Source organism: Pleurodeles waltl, chromosome 4_2 (genome assembly GCF_031143425.1).
Source record: "Pleurodeles waltl isolate 20211129_DDA chromosome 4_2, aPleWal1.hap1.20221129, whole genome shotgun sequence".
In the NCBI taxonomy this organism is placed as follows: Eukaryota; Metazoa; Chordata; class Amphibia; order Caudata; family Salamandridae; genus Pleurodeles; species Pleurodeles waltl.
The window spans coordinates 50645011-50665155 of record NC_090443.1 but is presented as its reverse complement, the minus strand read 5'-3'; the positions used below and the strand labels follow the sequence as shown (position 1 = coordinate 50665155).

General features: G+C 42.3%; 1 protein-coding gene across 2 annotated transcripts in view; it reads left to right on the top strand.

Annotated features, from left to right (window-relative positions):
- The window catches only part of SARNP (SAP domain containing ribonucleoprotein), a 432317-nt gene that overhangs the window by 14912 nt on the left and 397260 nt on the right, over positions 1–20145 (top strand). For both annotated transcript variants that reach the window (XM_069230612.1, XM_069230611.1), the window contains exons 2-3: positions 8266–8365; positions 14887–14933. In XM_069230612.1, coding sequence (XP_069086713.1) covers positions 8266–8365; positions 14887–14933 — 147 coding nt within the window. The remainder of the gene's footprint in view (positions 1–8265; positions 8366–14886; positions 14934–20145) is intronic.

Below are 20145 nucleotides of genomic sequence, written 5' to 3'. Positions count from 1 at the left end.
GTCATTGACTCCTATGCTTTAATCGCCCTCACTTCACACAATTTCAGAACATCTGGAAACATTGGGTAGGACACAACTCTTGAACCACTTTTTGTTCTTCAAGAAATATGGAAAGTGATCCCATCCGGGGTAAATACTCTACATGTTATGTCCAGAGCTCGTACATCCGAAACTCTGCGGCACGAAATCAGGCATAACAGGGTAGTCAACTTCGCATAATTTGCTTCCTTGATAAATATATATTAGAAGTCCAGGATTTGAACAAACAAAGGATCCTATTGACGTTCCACAACGTGGAATATCTAGGTTTGGGACGAACTGATAGTCGGATACCTCTCGGAAGTTTACAAACCAAAGGGTGTTTCCCCACCAGACATACATCTGTTGGGGAAATGCCCACCGAAATAGCTGAGCGAAACATATTAGTAGACCTGTAGGCCATACCTTCTGAGGCCAAGGCAACCAAAACATTTAGTATATGGAGAACATTGGTCCCCAAGGAATCCAATTGTCGTCGTAAACACCAACCCAGCCATCAAGACCATGCAGATCTGAATCTTTTATATGTGTTATCTGTCCAAGCTTTGGTAAGTAAGCTAGCAGCTTCTTGTTCAATTCCTGGCACTTTCCAATGTTCCCTGTAATCCTCCAAGCCATTAGACCTGGGGATACTAAATGGTGACGACTGCCTTGGGGATCCCAGAGGAGATCTGGAAACAGGTAGAGAGATTTGAAAATCACAAAGTTCCATCAGAGCTGGAAATGAAACTTGAGACCTCCAGATTGAGGTGATCACTACCACATCCGCTGCTTGGCTTCAGACTTGAGTGCAGAGACGCATCGGCATTGGAAATGGAGCGAAGGCTTATCCGAACACCTTGCTCCAGTCCTGGAGAAAGACATCTGTGAACGATGCATTTGGGTCCGGATGCCAGCTGCAATATCAGTCTCTCTTGAAGTCCAGGCGAGAGGCAAATAGGTCTGTGAAGAAGGGGCCAAAAACGATCATGGATCTGACAAAACACCTCCAGATGGAGTCTTGAAAGACTGGGATATCGCCACTAAAGTGACTTTTATTAGGAACTGTAGGCAGATGAGGCGACTACCTCATACACAGGATATGATAACCTGCCAAAGACAATAGAAATAACCTTACCTTAGAGGTCGGGCCGTTCTGGGGCCATTAATATCAGCTGCTGAAGTCAAAGAAGCGATTAACTCATTAGCTGTAATTAAGGTTACAGGTCATGACAATTTACCTTTGGAGCTATAAAAGACCTTATTTAAAGAAATTAAGCAGGATCTGCTCTTGATCTTTTTAATAGCACAGACAGGGGAGATCCCTCTATTTTGGGAGGAAACTAATATTGTGGTATTTAGGAAGAAGGGGAAACCCCGGTTAAATCCAGGGTCATACAGACCAATCTCCATAATCAACTGCTGTGCCAAAATATTTACCAAAGTGTTGGCTAATCGCGTAGGCATAGTTAGTTTCTCTCTAGTATCACAATGATAACCTGGCTTTGTCCTGGGCCAGGGAACAGTAGACCATGTCAGGATATATTGGTGAAGCCACTAAGACCGAAATCGGCCTGGTGCTGCTAGATGCGGAAAAAACATTTGATTGGGTATCACGGGGATATCTACGGGCAGTTCTTGAATGGCAGGGACTTGGCCCTTGATTTAATAAGGCTATCAAGGCACTATATCAGACCCCTAGTGCAAGACTCAGAATTATGGTGAGTGAGTCGGAAAAGACTATCCATGCTGTCCATTATTATTTGCTCATTACATCGACTGCTTTATTAGTCTTCTAGTGAGGAATCCCCAGATCTTTCTGGTGGAGGTGAATCAGTTAACAAATAGTCATGGCCTATGCGGAGGACATAGTGTTGACTACCTCTAATCCCTCAATAGCCTTAGCGGAGATAGAGAAAGAAACAGATTCCTTTGAGGTGTACTCCAGCTATAAAGTCAGTGTAGCTAAGACACAGATTATATGTACCAAAGGAACTCGTCTCAGTGAGGTGAGCAAAATGTATATCTTGGGGTGTGGATTTCATCAGATGTAGATCACTTGGCTAGCCTGAATTTGGCTTCTCTCCTAGACCAGATAGGATAGGAACTTGGGCGAATCATTAGTCTACACCTCTCATTGGTAGGGCATTGCATTGTGCTAAAAATGGCAATTTTACCCAAGCTGTTTGTTTATTTAGAGCTATCCCCCTGGAGGTTAGCAAATCTTGGCTAGCTACATTTAAAAGTGTATGTTATTTTCCTCAGAGAATTTAGAAGGCATAGAAGAACTTCTAAATTTATGGTATTGCCTAAGGACCGTGGGGGCTGGGCTGTCCCCAATTTTACACTGTACTATTAGTCTTGTATGCTTCAACATGTGGATATATTGCAAATTTAAACCCAGCAGAATCTCCATCAGTTTATGAGCTAATACTGGGAACGCATGCCAAAGGCTGGCTCCTGAAAAATATTGAGCCCAGTTAATATGGAAAAAACATAAGTCAGAGTTTTTACACAGGGCATGCAAGGTCTGGCGAGAGGTCAAAAGAAAAGTTTGGCTTGTAATTACTATACACCTCTGTGGGGGTCACCGGCCTTACTTGAGCTGTTTCATGACTCACTAGGAAGACGGTGGGCACAGAATGGGGTCATGGTGCTGGGGAATATTTTCGAACATGGGCAGATGCTCTCCTTTTGGGATCTTCAAGAAATGTATGACCTGAGCAGGGCAGACTTTTTTAAGTTTCTCCAGATATGGGACTTTCTTAATAAACTGGATCAGACCCAGTTCTCACCAAGCCTGGTCCCTTTATTTGATGCTGTGGATAAAGAGGCTAGAATCGAGACAATCTATTTTCTATTGCAAGGTTTGCCAGATGATGTGGAGGCTCAAAATGCTAAATGGGGAAGGATACCTCTGGGAGTCATTAGATCTTGGCAGCAAAACACTGATTACAGTGGGGATAAAGAGACCGCACCATAAAACCAGATTTTAACTTTATTGTACTCCAGCAAAGATGTATAAGTGGGGTAGGAGGTCTGACAACAGATGTCATTGGTGCAAAGCTGATCCAGCTGACATTGTACATATTTTTGATGCCCATATCTGGACCTCTTCCTACAAAATATTGGCTCTGTCATGGACACGCCCATAGGGCCACATGTGCAAATTACTTCTACAGTGATGTTCTTAGGTGTAGTTAAAGATTCTTCTAGCACTAAGATTTTGTACAAAGAATCTTATTTTCCTTTTATTGCCATGCCAATGGTGCACATGTGTATAGCCTCTGATTGGTTAATTTTAGAGCCCCCTGTGTTTGCAGAATGGAGAACCAGACTGCTGTTCATCTGTAATGTGTAGGCCAATTTGTATGAATGTAAGGGGCGGAAGGCTCAAAGGCAGAGGGGTCAGATACGGTCTCCTATTAAATGCATGAGATTTTGAACTAGGTATTCCTATTAATAATTGTGACAGAAGAGTTTTTCTCTTATTCACTCACTGGAATCTTACCTGCGGTTACCATTTTTTCTGCTACTTAGCCAGTGCTGAGACGCATTTGATCGTACCTAAATAACACTCTGAATGTTTGCTGTTTGCACTTTTAGGGCAATGTATGCTATGTACTTTATGAAGAACTGCCAGTGTTCTGATGTTTGGTAGGAGGTGGGCATGGTGCTAAGATTGACTCGGACATGGGAGATATTCTAGTACCTTGCACCATTTGTTTAGGCAGATACCAAGCGCCATCCGAGGCTGCTGGGATACTTGCCCTTTCACTTTCATGTACTATTATAATACTGTACACTGAGGACTTTATGAAGATTTGTCACTGTAATGAATTTTGATCTATATATCAGGAAAGCTATTTATGAAATTAGGCTTGGTCTGTTTGCCTGCTAATCATTTTCTGTGTACTGTATCCAATACCTGTTCCTCTCACCCCTTGCTAATAAAGAATGGAAAGTCTGTGCTTTACTGTTTGAATAGCCCTCCGTGATTTTGAAATGCCCAACTTGTACTGTACTAGGTCGTATTTTTCAAGGAACTAATAATTATTTTCATTGATGAGGAGGTTGCCGACTTTCCTTGGCCTTAAAGTCATATGACATGTATCATAACTGCCCTGCATGTCCAGACCAGAGTTAATGGAACTGGCAGTTGTCTGAGTTCACTGGGCATCAGTAGTTCCCATTCTGCAGCGTCCTTGCCAAGTTTGAATATAACTATTATCTTTTCTGTGGCATAGACTGGGAGCAATGAAATCTGTGTTATGGAATTTTCTTAGTTTAAGACCACAGACTAGTTCCTCTTTTTCCTGTATGCCCTGAGGTATTTACACTCCTTGTATGAGACCATTGCTTTAACTTGCAGGGAGTTCCTATCACCAAAACAGACTTGAATGTGGGAACCTCGGACCCAAAGGCTGGCTTGCCCTTCAGGTCCCTTTTCTTGTCATAGAGTAAGGTCGAAATGTCAAGCTAGGTGAAATACTTCCTTCAAACCTCCACTGGTTCTATGAGAACTTGCATTTCTGTAGAATTTGCTGATGGTGGTTGGTTCTCCTGAAACATTGACATCCCCAGTCTTTGGCGGGATACCAGTGCAGTAATGATGTCCAATTAGATAAAGGTCCTTGTGGTCACGGGTACAACCAAGCCCTCTTAGGATAAGATCTAGAACAGTGATACTCAAAATACGGCCCAGGGACAGCATGCGGCCCCCTGCTCAACAGCAAGACTGGGCTGCTGTTTACTCAACTCTGCACAATTATTAAAAAGATGTTAAATTAAAGGCAAGACTTTATTTAAATTTTAATTGGAGCTAAAGAAAGGATGTAACTAGGTTGTCCTGCCCCTTTTAGGAACACCTTCATTTTTGAAGACATATTGCAGCAAAATTGAAAAATTATAAGGTCTCTTCAAAAATCAAAAACTGTATTTCATTAACATGCAGTCGTTTCAACTTAGTACATCAGATTATATCAGTGCACTGTTAGTATTTTCTTTTTAACTTACAGCTTTCAAACATAAATTCACAAATATTTGTCCCCCCCACCAAAAGCAAAGGAGGTGTTGCTTTCATTTACTGTTTCGTTCCATACACATTCAGCCTCTGAGTAAACTCCAGAATGGAATGACAGGTGTCAAGATATAGTAGTCAAGCAGCCCTGGTGTGTTTGGGTGGTGGCTGGTGGTGTATCTGGAAGTCTCCTGTACTGCTTCCTGCTCCAAGGCTATCTCCTCTCTGTAAGTGCTCTCAATGCAGCTGCCATCTGCACAGTGTTGGGAGGTGAAATCAGTTTGGTAGAGGGAGGAGGCTCAGGAGGGGAAGTAGTTTGCTGACTACCTAATTTGGCTGAGACTATGCCCAGGTAATTCATAACACGGGAGCCTGTGGGGCAAGTCTCTGGAGTCACTTGTGTGAACTGAAACGTGGCCCCTTGATCAGTGTTGAGGGAGAGAGTGGCTCAACCTCTGTGCATCTGGTCTACAGAACCTGACCCAGAAGAACTGAGAGACCCTCGCCTTTGGTGGAGTGGTGGCTGGGTTATGACCTGTTGTCAAGATTCTAACTCTTCTTCCAGGTGATGACATTACAGTTTCTCTATAGGGGTCAGTACAGCCTTATATTCCATGAAAGCCAGCTCCTTCCATGCAGACTTTGTACTGGTGGTGCAACATAGAATGCAGGCATACACCAAATGTCCGATCTCCAGACGAGATGCAGAGCTTATGCAGGTTAGCTGTTGCAAATAGTTGATGGCACAACACCATGGTTTCAATTGGGATCATTGTGACAAAATCTACCCACACTGAAGGAAGAATTGAATGGACTAAAAAAAAAAAAACGGATCCAAACGTTCAGAAAAGACTCCCAAGTAAAGTGGTTTGTGGGAAGGCACAGAATGCAGTTGACTAGAGAGAGTAAAGCAGTATCTGATACACTATTTGGCAGTGGAGGATGGCTAACTGGCGGGGGCATGTAGTGGTGCCCAGACATGGGTCACTTGCTCACTGAGCCACTGGATTCAAGCTAGCCTGGCTGATTAGGGGTGATACCCCAAAACCGGTCCCACAATGCTTGTTTGTTGTCCAGGGTGGACCTCGCCTGGTAGTTTGGGTTGGACTGTTACCATCGAGAGTAGGGTCAAGACTGATTTGTAGATGACTGGGTCTAAACTGGGATGGCATGGTGAGCAAAAGAATGATGGATTTAACCCAAATCTTTGACTGGGGGTGAGTGCTTGAAAAGTTTCAGCACTCTGTTCATCATCCTTTTGTGTTAATTCAAATAATTGTCAGTATCTAGATTTTAGCTGAAATACATTTTTGTGCTCTTGGTGCCTTACAGAGATACTTTGCCTAAGACTCTGAGAAAGAAGAATTTCTTCTTGGAGACATTGTTATACTTTTCTTTCTTCTGGAGCCCATCGTCCTTGTTCAGTGTGAGATTTGACTTTTCTTGTAGAACCTAATCTAACCCCGACCCTCCTTACTGGCACTGACATGATGACTGACCAGAAACTGTAAAATAAAATTAAATGTCACAAGTAATTTTACTCCTAAATCCCCAGAGCTGAGTGTAGTAGAGAGGAGTCCCCCCCCCCCCCCCCCCCCGCCCTCAGATCCCTAGTCATAGAATAACAGCACTGGGACTGCCTGTTTATACACAAATAAACATTAGGCCAACCCTTTTGAATACATGCTATAACTAAACCCTAAATTACTTGTATTTTGACATTGAACCCTGCTACTCTGTTGGTGTGCCAAACTATTCTTCGTTGCTATTGTAGACCACTAGATGCACAGTCAGTCACCCTTGCCCCATGTGCGCAAATTCATTTATTGACAACAAGAATTAGCAGAAGATTTCTTTGGAAAAAAATACAAATTATATCATAATGAAAGGTCATGAATACAAAAGTAATGCATCACATCCAAAACACAATAGCCATTTATTGTAAACATCACAAATCATAAAAGCCATCATCAGATGGAGAGGTGTCAAAGCAATTCCTGATGGGACTCATATAAATTATTAAACTGTACACAAAAGACAAAAACATCCAGTCTCTGCAGTATGATGGTTCACTGGGATGTTTTGTCAAAACCTCTAAGTAAGGTTCAACTTCCACAGGACGGAAAGAGAGATTAAATTTAGCGACTGATGTACTTTAGAGTCTACCAACCTGCTTAGTAGGTGGCACAGACAGTTCATCCTGTGTAACTATGGAGCTGCTAGAACACAATACTTATAACTATACAATCCAAGTACACGCTACAGTACAATCATCATGTAGTTTCAGCAATAATACTCTTCATAATATCACACCTTGTTGGTCCCACTGACTTGCAGCTGAAGGCTTGATGTTATCTCTGTGGGGTTACTCCTGATCTTCATACTCATTACATATTGACTCAACCCACATCAGTCTAGAGCACTTTGCATAAAAATAAACTAGCCAGTTCATTGGCTGATGTAACTGACGTCCCAGCAAACGTAATCTTGTACATTTTCTGCACAACCTCGCCTCTGAGCGTGGGGTGTTTCTTGTCACTCAAACAAGTGCTTTGATAGAATCCCAAGTTACTGGATAAAGTGTCATAAACGCCACTATTGTGTATTCAGGTAATACATTTTGCCCATGCCTGGGTCTCCAGTACTACTAAATTAGGGAGGGTTTTTGTCCTCTGTAGTTAAGAAAAAAAGCATATGAACGGGGTTTGGCCTGGGTTTCTTGGATCCCTCAATCAGTCAGCCATGTCACCTCCTCATAAGCGAGGAGTTAAAGGACAGATGATGTTCCCCTCAATAACTTAGCCACAAGAGGATTATTTATTTTCCTAAAGTCATATGGGTCAGTGGGAAAGCATGTTGTCCACCTTTTTTATGTTAAGCATATTCCCTTAATATAAAGGTTACCCAATGATAAGACTGATATTATCCACTAAAGGAGAAAGGTGACAAGTTAGAGGGGCAAAGAGCTTGTAATTGAGGATGAATGTCTATCCCAGGTACATCCAAGGTGTTGAAACATCCAGTCTTGCACGCCACTTCGATATCCAGGAGAACCCCGTTCTCACACTCTCTTCGGTCATACCAGCTCACAATCTTACCGTTAATGTTTATGAGAGAGACCGATGTGAGTGGAGTTGACTTTGGGAGGATTAGGCTAAATCAAATGTAACAGTCTGTCTTTTTTAATAAGGTATTCACTTCTTTGCTAATTGGAATTTCTTTTTTAGTTGGCTGAACTGAAGCAGGAGTGTGTTAGCCGTGGCCTGGAGACAAAGGGAAACAAACAAGATCTCATTAACCGCCTGCATGCCTATTTTGAGGAACATGGTATGTCTCAGCATTCCTACTGTGTGATGTTCATGGCACATGTGCAAGCTTTGTCTCATCAACGGCCTTATGATAGAAATATTACATTGTGTGTGAAATTTTATTTTTTTTCTTTGAAAGGTGAGCTCTTGGTGCATGAAGAAAGAGCATTGAGGAATGTAGTAGATCAGCATATCTGCTGTCACAGGTGTTCTCTTCTTTCAAACAAGTGGGGCTCTCTTGCATCTGAAAGTGGCTATGGTTTCAGGGGGTACTGCTGTGCTGCCATTCCGGAGCTATCACCCCAAGAAATGGTCGCTAGAATAGTATTTAAAAAAAAAAGGACATTAAATTGTTTTTCTTTAGTCTATTACATGTGTTATAATGATGTTTTAGAGGTCAGCTGTGCTTTTGATCAGAGCTGGGAGGGGTTGCTTTTGCTACCGCTTACCACTGTCAGGTGAGGTGGGTTGGCAAATTAAGTTTGCAGGCAAGGATGCAAATGTAGTGTGTAGATGTGTTTTTAGAATTTTGCAGAATGGGAGCATGTTGTTGATAGGGTGTCTGATACACTGGTAGTGTCTGAGGAGATGGGTGTTTATGGTGCTGTTTTACTTCATTTATGTTGCGGAGTCCACTGTTCTCAAATTCTTCTGGCAGGTAAATTAAAAATGTTATAATCACAGCCTGGAAAGGAAGGGGTGCACCACTGGTTATATGGCTTTCAGAGAACCATTTTGCTAAGAGCAGTTTGAGGTGCAGTTAGATAAATCCAGGCAGGGATGTTCCTCCCCCTTAAGCTGTAAGCTCAAAACTAAAAGTTAGAGGCTGCATGAGAGATTTTACTCTAGAACTTTTCAAGGAAAGAGAACTAGTATTTGCAGGGACTTTTGCTGGCCCGCTCCAGCACCTCTGGGGCTGTGTGGCAAGTTTTTTTTTTTTTTTCGCAGTTTTGATTCCGCTCATTGTCCCCAAAACTCCTGCAATATGCATTTTCTATGTGCCCTACTGTCAGGCTCTCTGTGCTTTGCCTCTCCTTTCCTAACTTTTTGTAGTCAGATGCGTGGAACCATTCCACCTTGTCCTCTCAACTCTTTCTTGAGTCCCTTTACCACCTCTCTTGACCCATAATAATGCTTTTAAACATCCTGGTATTACATACTATTCAAATAATAGCAATCACACCACCAAATGTTGTTTTGGAAAGTGTGACCTTTGCTGCAAGAGGTATAGCTTGTGGCCTCATTGAGGATATGTTGGTGGTGCAGCTTTCAAATGAAAAAGTATAGATCTCAGCAGCCTGTTAAGCATTGTTTAACCTCAACGGCAGCTATAGCTAATGTCTTGACTGATAAAGCAGTGTCAGGGATGGAATAGGAGAGGCTTATTCAACATCCAATCTTCTGAAATTTCTAATTTTCAGAAGTGATTTTTCTTAGGATCCCACTCTTCCTTCCATAGATTCCAGTCTTGTACTTGCCTGAACATTGGGATGGGCTATAATAGCAGCAGATTCAGGGGCTGGTCAAGGGGATTGGTGTCAGCATGGTGTGTTGCAGTAACAATAGAAGAGTGCACAGATGTCTTCCTGGCCAGTATTGTATTGCTTGGAATTTTTAAGTTTGTAGAAGGTTGCAGTCTTCCGCTTATTCAGAAACCAGTATACAGCCATATTCAGTCTACATACAACACACCTTACATGGATTTGTCCTCCTTTTGCATTAGCAAACAGTTGAACTCATACAAAAAAAGCAGCGGGATGGGGACATTGTTCATAGAATGGCATCAGAGGACATGCTCCTAATATTTACAGAAGAAGGTTGTAGACTTGTGATCCATTCTGAGTGGTGTGGGTGTGGATTGGAGTGGTGTGGACTAAACTGGAGTGGTGTGGGTGTGGATTGGAGTGGTGTGTAATGGAGTGGGTGTGTATTGGACTGGAGGTGTGTGGATTGGGCTGGATTGGACTGGAGTGGTGTGGGTGTGGATTGGAGTGGAGTGTGTGTGGCCTGGACTGGAGTAGTGTGGTTGTGGATGTGACTGGAGTAGGTGTGAACTGGAGTGGTGTGGTGTGAATGGATTTGACTGGCCTGCAGTGGTGTAGGTGTGGATTGGACTGGAGTGGTGTCGGATTAGATTGGAGTGAGGTGGATTGAAGTGGGGGGGGATTGGATTGAAGTGGGGGGGGTATTGGATTGAAGTGGGGTGGATTGATGTGCATTGGAATGGGGTGTGGGGGGGAATTTTGGTGGATTGGAGTTGGGTGGATTGGATCGAGGTGAGGCGGATTGGTTTGTAGTGGGGCAGATTGTTTTGGATTGGAGTGGGTTGTTTTGGTTAGGAGTAGGGCAGGTTGTTTTGGATTACAGGGGGGGCAGGTTGTTTTGGATTACAGGGGGGGCAGGTTGTTTTGGATTACAGGGGGGGCAGGTTGTTTTGGATTACAGGGGGGGCAGGTTGTTTTGGATTACAGGGGGGGCAGGTTGTTTTGGATTACAGGGGGGGCAGGTTGTTTTGGATTACAGGGGGGGCAGGTTGTTTTGGATTACAGGGGGGGCAGGTTGTTTTGGATGGGAGCGGAGCAGATTGTTTTGGATGGGAGCGGAGCAGATTGTTTTGGATGGGAGCGGAGCAGATTGTTTTGGATGGGAGCGGAGCAGATTGTTTTGGATGGGAGCGGAGCAGATTGTTTTGGATGGGAGCGGAGCAGATTGTTTTGGATGGGAGCGGAGCAGATTGATTTGGATGGGAGCGGAGCAGATTGTTTTGGATGCACATTTTTGGATTGGAACGGGGCAGATTGAAGTGGGGCAGATCAGAGTGGGGTAGACTGCGTTGGGGCCAATCGGAGTGGGGCAGATTGTATTAGGGTGGACTGGGTGGGAGTGGGGTGGACTGGATGGGAATGGGGCGTATTGTTTTGGGTTGAAGTAGGGGGGAGTGGAGTTGGCAGATTGTTTTGGATTGGAGCGGGTGCAGAGGGTAGTTGGGCCGATTGGAATGGGGTGGACTGGAGCAGATTGTTTTTGGGATTGTGGGGCAGATTGTTTTGGATTGTGGGGCAGATTGGAGGGGGGCATACTGTTTTGGATTGGAGTGCAGCAGATTGCAGTGGAGCAAATTGTTTTGGATTGAAGTGCAGCAAATTGTTTTGGGTTGGAGTCAGGCGGATTGGATTTGGGCAGATTGGATGGGGTATATGGTAGTGGGACAGCAGGTTGTTTTGGATTGGAGCGGGCCAGCAGGTTGGTTTGGATTGGAGCGGGCCAGCAGGTTGGTTTGGATTGGAGCGGGCCAGCAGGTTGGTTTGGATTGGAGCAGGCCAGCAGGTTGGTTTGGATTGGAGCGGGCCAGCAGGTTGGTTTGGATTGGAGCGGGCCAGCAGGTTGGTTTGGATTGGAACGGGCCAGCAGGTTGGTTTGGATTGGAGCGGGCCAGCAGGTTGGTTTGGATTGGAGCGGGGCAGATTAAATTGGGATCGGTTGGAAGGATTGTAGTGGGGTGAGGTGGACTGGATTTGGGTGAGTGGTGTGGATTGCGGTGTACTGCACGATTCTGTGTTAAAGCTTAATTAAAAAAATTACACATAATGAACAATGTTGCTTTGCAATATTTCAAACAACATAATTGTTATCTTTTTAGAAGAGTGCACATGAGCAAGAACAAAAGAAAAAAATGAGTGGAAAATGAGAAAAGGTGGCTTGGCAAAATAAAAGAAAGTTAACTATAAAAAAAAAAAAACTTTGCAATTTTGCTTGTCCTGCCAGGTGCTAATTTGCCAGTCACAAGCCCTTTGTTTGAAGGGCCCTGATAAAGTTGAATTAATCAGTGCCTGGTCCCTGCGCTACAGAAAGGAACGGAAGTGATGTCAGGCCTGCAGTGACAAATTACGAGGCTGTAAAGAAGAGTTTCACGCAAATGGTGAGCAGGCGGGCTCCAACCCCTTTACTGTACAAAAGAGTCTCGCAAATGAGGCGCATGCGCTAGCGTGTGCACTCGCAGGCTTGTCCCTAAAAAACCAAGTGCATCATACAACGATGGTAGGATTGCTGCATGTATCCTTGAGGTCCCATCCATTGACAATAGGGGCCTACAATGAAATCGCCATTTAGTTCTATTATCCTTGTTATTTTTTATGGAAAACTGATTCCGAAGAGTAGGATTGTTTATCTCCTACTCAAAAGCATTCCCTTTTATGTGTTTGGCATGGCAAGGATCTTCACCACTTGACCTTCCTTTAAAATATTGCATTTCACTGCCTTAGGCTTTAGTTAGTGCCCACTCCCACAGTTGTTTAATACAGTATTTTAGCCTCTTGCGCTCTGGGGGCATATCAACCATAGCTACTTATGACCACTAGATGACTGTGTGATAGAGAGTCAGAAATAAATTCAAGTTCAGCAGCTTACCACCAAATATCCACATTTCTAGTACAAACTATAGAAGCTTATTCAGCGCAAACTTTCATAGCTATTTCAGCAATTCTCCCTCACCAAAATTTCCAGCATCTAATTGAATTATTCCATTGTCACCCACATAGTCTTCTGCTGCAAAAACCTCTCCTCTCTTTCTGACAGGTCAAGTGTTATTAGACCTTTAAGCACTGATTACTCACGAGGGCACTAAGACCCACCTTTTCTCTCCTGTCTTCACTTCTTCTTTGTTGAAGTAACAGTACTCCAATCCCTCCTTGGCAGAACTCTGCTCTTATCTGCTTTAGTTGGAATCTTCCATTCCAAATATATTCTGCATGAGGTCTTTCTTCCTTGTGCCTGTGGTATCTGCAAGTTAGGGGGTGAGATGACTGTGTCCAGCTGTTAAACAGCACTTTATGAAAGTCAACATATTAGAACATACTGGATCTTCTAGTGGGTTTAAAAAAACGTTTCTTTGGCCACCATGGACATTTTATTCAGTGCTTTTAAATGGAAAGTTAAGATTTTAGTTGCCACTGCATCTGGTGGGCGAGTGAGCAGAGTTTCTGCCTTTTCTGCCATCTAGTCAGTCTTCTTACTAGTCTTATGTGTTAAATTTACCTCCTCCTGCTAAGCAATCCAGGCATGCTCTATAAATTGCTTTAAAGTTGTGATGAATATTTTTGTGACGTGGAAGGGTGATGTAAAACTTTATAGAATATCTTGGTTCTATTTTGCATTAGTTTGTGACCAGATGTCTTCACTGGTTCTTGACCTCACACTTCATTCCTGTAGAAGTAAGGGAACCACTCTGGAATGAATCCTGTAACTGAGGATTCATCCCCCTCTTTATAAGGCATCAGCTGTGAAGTATATCTAGTCGCAAAGGCTGCATTTTTCAGGGGGTACAGCTTAGATACAGACATGACCCAAGCTGCTCAGGGTACATATCATTCGGGGTAAAGCATTGACTGTTAAAATAATCCAGACATCCAGGCTATATTTCTCTAGGGACAAAGCTTTGATTGTTGACTGAATCTTATTGGCAAAGCTGCATTTTGGAAAGGGTAAGGTATTGAACTTGAAGTAAAATACAGATTCCCCAGTTGCTTTTCTCTGGAGTGTGTTCAATGTTAAATTTGGGTAGGTGCCCTTGCTGGAGAAAACAACATTGAGAATCTATCATAGTTTTCTATCTTGGGTACATTGTCTGGAACCATAAATGGGCCTGCCCACCACCACAGTTTTTAAAGGTTGCATTTGCACTTAGTTGCTTCAGAATGGCTTTTGCAGTGCCTAATGTTTTTTCGAAGTACTTTTGTGAGAGAGCACAAAAGTGATGGATGGAAATACAGCAGTCAGTCTGAACCATTTGTAATAACTCTGGACATTTGCTATAATATTTTTCCGCCATTTCAGAGAAGGCTAACCACATGCAAACCAGTGTTGGCGTTTCCCCAAAAATGAAGCCAGTGTTCAACTACAAGCTACAATCCTTCTAAATGCAAACACAAGCATCTCCAGATGGGTCTGCCTTATTTGCCTTCATTGGTGACGTGCCACTTCAGTTCTGTGTAGTACAGTGAGCTCGCTACTCACTTCTGGGCTTTTTTGCATCATTAGGGATGACTGATAGCATAGAAGGCCCAAGGTTTAGACTGAACCTCCCATTTTAATGATAGACTATGACTGATTTTGCATATGGGGTGCTCTCCTATGGTTGTGCAACATGTTGTAACATGGTAGAAAGGCAAAATACCTAAACTAATTTTGAGTGGTTACAGTTTGTTTAAGCATTTCCATCCATCTCTATTTTTACTACTTACCGACTTCTAAATAGGGCTGACAATTGAAAGGGACAAAGCTCTTATGGATTCTGGGCCCTCCTATTTATTTTCTTTTAACATTTTCCATCCGTTTTCTGAGATATTCATATGGCATGGTAGCAAAGCATAGAAATCCATGGAGAGATACCAATGTTGTAGCAGTATTGTAATAGGTAAGTTACTTTTCCTTAGAGAATCATATTGTTAAAGATACATGGGTTTGGAAGGATGTCATGCAACCATCTTCGAAGTCTCAAATTGCATCTGCAACTATCTAATGCACTTTCTTTCTGCTTCCCAGCGGATGAGACAGCAAACGAAGAGGATGTACTGGGAGAGGATACTGAGGTAACAATTATACATTATTTATTTGGTTTGTTGTTTACTCTCCCAAGTCAGAAAAAACATTTCAGCAATAGATAGTCCTTCCTATGTGCTGTTCACTGGGTAGAGCCATTAGGAGACTGTGGAAAATAAACTTCTTGGGTGCTTGCATGGTACCTGCATTAATGCTACACCTACCTATTCCTTCCTATACATGTGCTTCCGAGCCCCCTTCCTGGCAGTTATTTCAGCTTAGCAGTCAGCCTCTAGCCTCTTCCGCCCCTTGTTCCAGTCTCTGGTAGGGGAAGCAAGGGGGAACAAATAGCACCATTCCATCGAAAATATACGTATTTGTAATCTTACTACTTCATCAAAAGGTATTCCATCTGAATTGATTAAATGTAGAAAATATCTCAGCAAATGTACAAGGTCTGGAACACAGCTTTACAAGATTTTTTTAAAATATATTTCTAGTCAGTGAAACAATCAGAAAAATAACCAAACAGGCAAAATTCTTTATTTGTTTTTATATAGTAATTTTATTATTCCACTCTGCTTTTGGCTGAGGCGCCACATGAAGACAATGCACTAAACAAAAAAGTGGAAGAAGTGTCCAATATAACTACACTATAACATAGTGAAGACCCAGCCTATGCCTTTAAGTGTCTTGAAAAGCTGTACCTGGCATTTAGAGAGTTCGTCTTTTGAAACAAAAGTGAAGGAACAAAATAATTACCTGTAATCTGTGTTGTTTTTTATGGGAGTCTTCATCACAAGCACTCTATTGTCCCACCCATATGTAGGACCCTGCGGCATGTACACAATAATCTATATATAGCTATAGATATAGATAGAGAGACATAGATTATGTGTGTTCAAGCTGTTGCTGTAGGGAAAATGTGAATACATATTAATTGTTTTTTTTTCATCCTAAGAAAGGCTATTTATTTTTTCTTTTAAAATGCATCCAGTTGTTGAAAAATGGTCTCTACACTTAAAATGACTAGCAAATGTCTCTCACACATCTTTTTTTCAAAAAGTAAAAAAAAGGAAATGCACAACAGTGCTAGCAGACAGGCTTACACAAGCAATGTCAAAAAAGTGTCACTGTGCCTCATCAGTCCTCCGGTGTCCCATAATGTTCCAGAGGTGACAGGCCAGTTCATTGCTTCCGCTCTTTCAAACGGAATCCTAAAGCATTCAGAATATTTTGTTTTGGCTTTTTCTCTTCAAAAATCTTTTAAAACCTTGTTTAAACCTCCTTACTTGATGTCCTTCAAGACTAGATACGTTTTTCACTTGTTTTCTTACTGGAATCTTTCATTTTTCCAGTCACAATGCCTTTGCATTTTGTGAAGTGCCCTGACTGTGGCAGGTAAAACGCCCAGTCATACCCCAATGACGCCTTTATTATAGGTCTACCAGAGGATCATCACCCTGAAGACTGCAGACACTGTCGGAAGATGTCTAGGAGGTCTCTGAAGGACAAGCATAGGAGTAAGCTGCCCGGCATGCAGGAGAGACTCCAGGAAGCAGCTTCAGGGCGTTCTGAAGGGTGAGGAGAAGTTTTTCTCATCTACCTGTGCACCTTCCTCACGCCCAAGAGACTGCCCAAGATGTAAATCCAAGGAGTGTAGTCGAAAGGAGAGAAGATGACGTTCCTGTTTGATTTCGAGATCTGGTACTGTGACAGCATGCTCAGCATCAAGACTTGGGACTTCCAGGACGCAGATTTCCTCAAAGTGTAGAATACTTTGTAAGTCAACTTCAAGACCTCACTTGATCTTGAGTCAATTTTCGAGGTCTGTGCGACCTCCTTCAACCTTGACACCTAAGAGACCCTCTCCATCGATGGGATACCAGCAGCTTCTTCAAGACCACATTCTGTATCTCCTTCAGATTTGAGGCTTTCAGTAGACTGGCACCATCACCTCAGAAAGAAGAGTTCCATGGTCTTCTGACTTTAAGTACTCCAGAGTGTACTCTTGCACCAGAGAAGTCCTGTCTGTGGTCAGTTTGTCGCCTCTTCACCCTCCACGGAGATAAGTCTTGTTGCATTTTTTGCAATTTGTTGCATTTTTTGCAAGAACTACCTGCTACTCCACTATCTTTCGTATCACCACAGCGACTAAAGTCACCAGTGGTCCCTCGGGTAACACTGGTGCCTCAGAAGTGTGCACCTAAGTAGACTTGGCGCAAAAGGAGATTACACACTAGATCTAGCTTCCTTTGACCTTGTGGAGTGGGCTCTAGGCTTACCTTGCAAAAGCCTCCAGGCCTTTTCATAACATTAAACAATACTAAAAATTATCCATTTGCCTACGGTTTGTTTAGAGGACACAGACCGGTCTGAATTGTACCGAAATTGAAAGAGCTGCCAAACCTTATGAATGCCTTTAGTGTTATAAAAGGGATAAAATAGTATCCTTTTAATGGACAGGGTTTATGGCACAATATCAATGCTGGGATGATAGACTCAGGAAAAATGTAGCCAGGAAAATAGTCTGATTAATGTGAAAGTAAGAAATCAGTTTTGGGGTGAAGAAAATGAGTACCTAATGTAACTTTATTTCTATAAAATAGGGTGTATTCATTGTCAGTATTCAGAGCCTGAAGCACCCTTACTCTCCCTTTAGAGGTAATAGACAGAAAGTCAGTCTTCCAGTAGAAAAATGTTTCAAGGCAGCCTTATGTAAAGGCTTAGATTGAGAACGCATTAAATTGGAGAGTAATACATTCAGCTCCCAGCCAGAAGGTGTTCTAATTAGGTTGAACAACCTTCTTAAGACCCTCCAGAGAAATCCTTAATCATTAGATTAGTGAAGAGAGCAAATGCACATTTATTTAAAAAAATAGAAGCAATTTTGTATCCGATATAGAAGAAAAGACAATGCCTATTCTTCCTGGAAGGTTCTCAGTGGATACACCAAATGGAGAATCTCTTCCATTTGAAGGTATATAAAAATCTTGTGGAAGCAGCATTGCCTCTCTAAAAATTTCCATACAAACATTCAGCAATTAAAACTGTCCTTACTAAAGCACACTAGGAACCAGGGGGTCTATGTCCCTTAGAGTGGCAATTGCCTGTTCAGTACCGCATAGCGTTATCTATTTGCCTCTCCTGAAGAACAGTGGGAAGGTTTGTTTGTAGGAAAGACTCTGTAATGTGTAATGTGGACCGATGTTCCAAACACAGTGTTCATAGCATCCTGGGAGAGTGGCCAGTATGTGCATAGATTCAGATGGCAAGATCGCAAGATTGGAGAGAAAGAAAACAGCATGTTTATCTTTCCCTAAATAATGCAACAGTCAATGAAAAACCATTGTTTAGTACCTATTTGAGATGCTCCTCACTCACTAACACTAGTTAATGGCATGCTTCATCATCGGGTTCCCACATGAGGTGCTAAGTGCACCTATGGGTGCTTCAACGCCTGGTTCAGTGAAGTGACAAAAGGATGATTTTAAATTGCCTCCAGGGTACCAACCACTGAAGGTATTTTTAATGACAGTCCCCTGAGAACATTTTTAAAAACAGTGGTGGATGTGTAATGAAATATTAGTGATCTCTCACATCCTGGGCTGACATGTTTTAGCCATTTTATTCCAATGCCCACAGGGTAATTTATGGCTTTCTTTTGCACCAGTGCCGCATGCGTGATCAGACATACAGTATTTTAATCACAGATCTTAATTTACAATTGTCTGTGTCACTCCTTCAGTTTCTGTTGTGGATATAAGAGAAGAAAGGCACCAACAGTTAAATGGTAGCAGTGTGTGACAAGGAACATGGGTGCGGCGCTTGCAAAGCGCTTATGCCATACACTATGCTCCAAGCATGCTGGAACTTACGTATTCCACCAGAAACACTAATAGTGCATTTCTTTATCTCACTACAATAGTATTCATGCCATGAATTATTTTTGTTCCATTGTCAAAGCCAGAAACAAGCGTTTCCCAGCATTGTATTAACAGCGATGTTTATTTTTAAAAGGCAGCGCAATGTCTTTAAGCATGCATCGCGTACAGGCTTACAGTGTCAATGACTCAAATCGATGTAAAGCTTGCAACAATATACATGTGTTTTAGGTGCGTTTGAGTTGCCCAGAAAGTGCAAAACATACTTATTGTGTATAATTTGCTCACAACCTGGAGGCTCCAAGGGGATGGACCCTCTAGCCACACACGGTCATGGACACAAGTATATTCAGACATTGCTCTTCTCCTTTAGGGTATCGTCGCCCCTCCCCACCTTACTTCGTCAATGATACTCACTCTCTAAATACCTGCTTGATTCCCTGTGAACTCAGTATCTTACTCTCCCCATATCCACAACTGGCTAAATACTTTTAGCTGGCAACCGAGAGGAAAACTTCTGGGTGCGTGTCTTAGCACCATACGTCGAAACATGTTCAATGGAACATGGTCCTGGGTGTGGCTTCGTACTGTCTTTTATTCCCCACAGAGGGGTGTCAATATCTTCGATGTGGCACAGCATTTGACTAATCTTTATAAATTAAGTGGTTGCAATAAAAAAAAAGTGTACATGTTAATGACCCTTCGGGACTCATCATTGTTAGAACATTCTGGCATGTTTATTAGGATAGGTTACCCTGTGGGATAAACACATGTGTAGTTAAATGCGGATTGTTGTGTATTGTGCATTTTCTTCTACATAGTTAAAATCCACATGTATAGTTGGATTTGGATCGATGTTATATGTAGTGCATTTTCTTCTTCATAACTAAAAAATGCAAGTACTAAGATTAATCTTAACAGACCGTGATGGTATTGTTTAACAGGTCATGACTTGCACTTTATGTTCCATCTGGGCATTTTTTTTTAAAATGGGACCTGCTTATATGCCATTTAGTGATGAAGTTCAGTTAATTTGGCCAGAAGAGCTACCTATACAAGAGGGGGTGATGTGTGTTTTAGGTGATTATTAAATACATGTTAATATTTCTAAACCCTTCTGGTTGTCCTAGAGGATTGGGTACAGAACTAAGCCAGATTACAGTGCTACAGTATTGTGTTCCACTGGATGTTATTATTCAAACCTGTTTTGTGTGTGGCTAGCCGATATATCCAGCACTGTTCTTTCTCAAACACTAGTTTCTCTATATTGTTGGTGTTAAACTCTAGCTGCTCTATAATGACCCATTTAATGTTATTGGTAGTGTGACCTAATCCCAGGAAATGATCTGTCATTTTTGTAGTGTTCCGTTTGCACCGG